General features: G+C 35.6%; 1 protein-coding gene across 1 annotated transcript in view; it reads left to right on the top strand.

Annotated features, from left to right (window-relative positions):
* Positions 1-971: 971 nt before the first annotated feature.
* Positions 972-6000, top strand: part of SPMIP7 (sperm microtubule inner protein 7) — a gene marked incomplete at both ends in the record, with an annotated part of 33999 nt that continues 28970 nt past the window's right edge. The window contains one exon of the mRNA XM_079533898.1: positions 972-1467. Within this exon, the coding sequence (XP_079390024.1) occupies positions 972-1467 (496 nt within the window). The remainder of the gene's footprint in view (positions 1468-6000) is intronic.

The following is a 6000-nucleotide window of genomic DNA, read 5'->3' as shown; positions in this document are numbered from 1 at the left end:
GTCTGATCTCGTGTTAGTCAAGAGCAACTTAGGAATTCAGGGAAGTTACATCTTTGTGACAGTGACATAAGTGAATTAATGCTGACAGAGCCATGGAGTAAAGGTCCTACAACATCAGTTATATAATAAATGTAGTTTATTTTTTTCTGAAGTGTTGGACCTTTGCAGATGGCACTGAATTCATGCAGAATACCAAGTATAATTCAGACTGCTTTTTTTTCCCTAGATTGCTAAATGAAGACAGTAGGATTTGGAATTAGGAAATGAGTGCAACATATTCTGACCTGCGACATTAGTAGGTTTGCCAAACAATAAAACAAATGGCAAAGCTACAGAATTAAGCTGTGTAGGATGCTGTAATGTCTATGGGATTTATTTTTTTCCAAGTAATAATTCTTCAGTTTTCTGAATTTTTATTTTTCTATGATTGTGTTTGATAAATTTTAAGTCAGTGTTTCAGTTTATTTTCAGATTTGTTCTCTAGATATAAAAAAAAATACTTTATTTTAAAATGAACCAATGAAAATACCAGATAACCTTTAGTAAAATTGAAAAGATCTTAATTTTGCCTCTTGTAGTAATTTTAAAATAATCTTGTAAGTAATTGGCAGTGTTATTTCAAGTTGTTATCTGCATCTTTGTGAAGGGTGAGGTTACCGTGGTACATGTGAACCATCTTTCACACTAGGAGACGTCATTGTGAAGTAGCTTCCGTAGTCACCAAGTAACAAAAAGGCTCACTGTTAATTCAGCAGTTCCATTCTTTTTGCACCTTTTTGATAAATGCCCTTCTCAGGAAGGAATTCACCACTTGAGCCACTGCTTTGCTCTTTATGAATTCTTTGTACTGATGTTCTGGAAGATGACCCTTAGTTTTACTGTGGTTTGCTGGCTAAGACTTCAGGAACTTGAAGAAACAGGAGAAAGGGGACTCTTTTGAATGTGCTGCTACGTAAGTGAAATAGAAGAGAATGGCCATGGTTTCTCATGGAGCTGAAAGGCGGGCTGCCATGTCAGTTGAACCAATTCACAGGATGCATCACCAACAGTATCAAAATCTATTGAAGAAGATGTGCATGCCATTTATGAAAGGTCCTGAGAACAGACATGACTTTGCCAGCTTTGAAGAGAAAGGCAGCATTTCTTTCCTTAAATTCCATCCAGACACCCCTCCGTTTGGGCCGAATTACCCCTTATTCCCACACCGAGATGATGTGCCTTTAGTAGATCCCTGCTCAGGCTTTGTAAGTGCAGGAAGGGATGCTGAGCTGCAGCCCAGTGCTGGAAAAGTTATTGAATCCCTGGTGGACTACAGTGATGTGAAACCTCACCAGCGGGTCCCTACAGCAGGAAAGGGGGTACGGACTGCTCACAGGAGGCATATGATCCTCCTAGAGGAAACCAGTCAGGACCGACGGTGGAATTCCAGGGCTGTGCCAGCTGCTTTGATTAGGGCAAAACTCAGAGGTAAAGCAAGCTACTATTTTTATTTCTTAATCACTAAAGAAAAATCATTGATGTTTAATAAATAAACAGTTTTTTTTGTGAACACCATCCCCCAAGGTTCTAAAGGAGCAACCATATAAAATATATTTGTGCTGGATATTTGAGATATTTGAACTGAACATAATCACTGCTGTAGAACGCGTGAGTCACAGTCCTTGCTTCAGCAAAGAGGTACAAGTCAGCAAATTCTAATAAGCATCAAAAAAAAAAAAAAAAAAAGAAAGTAAAGAAAAATCTTTGAAATAAATAACATTTTAAACAATGTATTTAAATTGTGAAGTTATATATGATAGATAAAGGGAGCATCTGTTTTAACATAACCTGAAATAACAAATAAATGCTAAGTGTCAGGAAATCCCCTGAATATTTCTGTGTCTTTTAGCATTTCCTGAAAAATAGCTATGCAGAGTATTTAAGACGTTTGTCCAATATCTAGTTGATGGGAGAACAGAAATTCTTCAAGACTGCCATCATATCTTTTTTCAATTACATATTACCTTCCTAATGTACTTCAATGTGTTACATCTGAAGTTAGGTCTGTTAATTTCACATTAATTGCAGCATCAAAACTAAAATTTACTCCTCGTAATGGCAAAGTTTCAAAACCATAGTCTGTTGATATTTCTGGAGAGAATGAATATCTATCCAGGGTTTCTAAGGTCAGACATTATTAGTGGTAAGCAGTGTGGTTGAACTGTTCTAAAGATTAAGCCAATTCCCAGAGTTTTCACAGAGAAATGCTCATCTCAACCAGAAAAATAAATGAATAAATAGATAAATAAATAGATAAATAAATAAATCAATAATGAGAACTCAGACAACACACTAAAGTCTCATAGATAAAAAAAGCATCACTCAGAACAAGATAAAGAAATGTAAATAAGCTATTTGCTCCATTTTACCATACAGAGATATCATGCCGTCTTTACAGTTTACTGTGCTTTATCCATGTTATTGTCACCATGAAGTCTCTACATACAATATATTCCAGCTGTTTTTGGCTCCTTGTTTCCGTCTTAGAAATTTTCGCTTTAAATCCTTTTAAGCCTACTGATGTCATGTAATGGAAGCCAAAAGAACCCAAGAAACCAGAGAGTAAAATAATAAGACCTCATAATTTTCTTTTTTTTCTTTCTCATTCCAAATTATTTTTGCTATTTGTTCTCAGTGGTCTACTTAAATTAGATCTAAGAAATCAATCAGAAGTGATTAGCTTTTTCCACAAGCCTATGGAGAAGCAAAAGGAAGGAGGAAATATGATAATCTATCTGACCATTAATTTTTTCAACACAAAGAAAAGCAAACAGAGACAGAGATAGAAATACTGTGACGGATTAGACACTCTTGAAATGAACTCAGACAAAAACTGAAACCATATGTCATCAAATCAGTTATCTGTTTTACAGTTAAGAAAGTGGTCCAGAATGGAGAGTAGTTCCATAAGTCAGATAGAAATTGCCTGGTGACTTCCTGTTGATTTACCCTTGGGTGAAGTTCACTATTAGTGTGAAATACCAACTTCAATGAAAATATCTGCAAAAGTTAAACTTGTGCACAAAATCTTGAAACAGAGTCCAGTATAAATTTATTTGAGATACCTCTGCAAGTGTTCTTCCAAACCTAGTATTCATTTCCAGGTTTTCCTGTGATGCTGAATGTTGATTACAGATGTGTAAATATAGATTAATAAAAGAAAAAAAAGTAGTTGAGCTTTAAGATGCTGTTTTCAATGCATAAGCAAATTCCAGATTTCAGCTATTCAAGCCAGAGGCCAACTAGCAACCCACAGGCACATGATGCTTTGAAAGTGCTAATCTTTCTAGACATCAGTCCTGAGACATCATTCCCCAGCATTGTTGTTTGGGGAAGTTGTGCTAAAAGAGAGATCAGTCAGGCATTTTGCAAGCAAATTCTGCACTGTTTATCCACTGTGCTGGTGATGAGTGGAAAAAAAAAAGCAGATACAGAAGCGGCCTTTGAGATGTATGAGTTGAGGTATTTAGAAACATCTCCAGTGTCCAGGAGGTCTTCTTTTGTGAGAAAGTGTACAGCAATATTACTTTGGCAATCAACACTGGTAACTTTAAATGTCCCCACACAGCCTTTTGCAACTACTGGGAAAATCAAGTTAATGGAGCAGTGAAGCTCTGTGATACCAAAGCATGGTGAGAAGCTGGCAAAGGAGATTGTTTTATGACTTCAGAATCTAGCAGAGAAGGAAGATTGCTTAAGAACTATTCTTCATGGGTGTTTTGCTTTGTGTAAGGAAGATGCTTGGTGCTGCAAGACAGAGTCTTTAAGTTGACTGTTTCCCTGTAGATTCCCCTTCCATAACTCACATGGCAACTGAATTTTCCCTTTTTCTGCAGTTTCAAATTCCTTTGCACATTCAGGATTTGATCCTACAGGTGTATTTGTAAATGCAAGCCTGACAATGAAGTCATAACTGTAATTATTATTCTATTTGGTGTGGGTTAACTATTTGGTGTGGGTGTTCTGTTGCATGAATAAATACTGAGGTTTCGCTAAGGGTGTGATACTTATCATCTCTGCAATTATATATTTCACTGTGCACTCATTTTTCACGTGCCCCATAGCAGAGAGGTTTGTTGATTTAACAAATTTGTTCTTTACCTGTCACTTCTTTTGTCATACATTTTCAACCTAAACTGTTTGGTATTATGCTTACGTTAAGCTAGTTTTCAGTGAGTGAGTTAAGCCTTTTCTTATGGGTGTAAAACCAAACAGAAGTAATGTTAATTGGTTATATTTATTTTTCATATATAAAGAGAAGGAAAATAATTCATCAAAGAACTAACCAAGAGAATTTGGAAGAGTTATCTGTATGCTCTTCAGTTGGCATTGTTATCTCTTGTTCGACCCACTGAAGTCAATACTACTAATTTTAAGATATAAAAAGTCAAAAACATCACATGTTTTCAAGCAACAGTGAAGTGCAATGAAGCTTGTAAGGCCACTGTTTTGTAAACCTCTTTGCATATGACCTTACATGATGACATAGGAGTCTCACTTTTTCCTTTGTAAACAAAACAAAAAGATATTCTAGCTTTTGTGATTTCTGGGAAATGAATTAGAAAAGTGAATGAGTACATCTTCAGTTTCTGACTCAGAATGCAAAAACCAGAAAACCTTCAAAATTCATTATCCGTCATTGAATCCTTTTTCAGATTAGGAACTAGTTTAAGTAATCAACTGAAACTGACAGCATCATTAATATCTTGATAGTTAAAGTGGCAAAGTCAAGACATTGAGTGCCAAACTTGAACAAGAACAGGTCATGCCATTTTCAGTTCTGAGGTCTAAGCAAATCGATAGGGGCATTGAAACCTCCAGAAAGTTGACTTAAGGAAAAAGCACTGTTTTTATGCTAGATCTTTCCACTGAAAGCAAAAAGAGAAGTAAATGTTAGAAAACTAATCATCCCAGCATTGAGGTGAATATAGCAAAATACAGCATAAGATGCCAAGAGCAGAGCTCTAATAGAAATTCATATGTACAGTTACCAAAGCAAATGTAAAGTTATATACAGATCCTTCTAAGGACACTGTAGCTGAAATGAGTTTTACACATACAGCACAAGGAAAAATATTTGCAACCTTTAGTTACTTAATCGATAAACATGAAAAGAAACTATTTTTATGGAACAACTAATAAATATGCATAGATGAGTAATCTGCCAATTTACTGTGGAGAACACTAATACAGTAGTATGAAGTAATTACAAAATATAAAACTTAATAGAAACATTCCCACCTGAGTACAACCATATATTTGCAGGTAAAATTTAAAATCTCCACCAGGCTGAGGCAGTGAAGATGCAGACACCATCTTTACTACAAGCACATTGCCTATTTAAGAGAAATTTTCCAATTGACTTGTTTTAATCAGAGAGGGATTCAGTTTGAAAGCTTTCTTCACAGTGCAAATATCAATAAATTCTTTCAAGCTTTACAAAAGCAGCAACTTAAAGTTATGGTACACTGTGAAGAAAAAAAAATGCTCTTTTTAAAAAGCAGGTCATACTATTTCACAATCTACATACAGCATCACGGCACTAACCTGTGTTTTTCTTTAAAACTTTGACATGTTCTACAGGAATTAACTTTTTATTCTTCACAGCGATTTCCAATTTTCAGGTTTTGATCACTTTTCTCCAAAGTACACCTTTGTAGACCTTTTTTTCCCCACAAATAGCTATGAAAAGTAACTCCATTACAAATTAGTTTCCATACACCTTCACATATATTGGAAACTTTTAGGGGATCTGGAAGTAAAAAGCAGGACGAAAAGGAAGGCATAAATTAGTGTTCTTGAGGAACCTGAATCTTGGGCATTATACCATCTTTCTGTTTGGCAGCAGCTCTCTTCATTACCAGTATGTGTATACTGGCTTACCAGTAGAAATATGCCTCAATAGTAACTGCAGACTTTGGCCTCTGAATGGGTAAGCCAAATTTCCAGGACCTGGTCAGG

The sequence above is a fragment of the Tetrao urogallus genome, assembly GCF_951394365.1.
Source record: "Tetrao urogallus genome assembly, chromosome: 3".
In the NCBI taxonomy this organism is placed as follows: Eukaryota; Metazoa; Chordata; class Aves; order Galliformes; family Phasianidae; genus Tetrao; species Tetrao urogallus.
The sequence above is the reverse complement of the archived record's forward strand: the minus strand, read 5'-3'. Positions and strand labels throughout refer to the sequence as shown.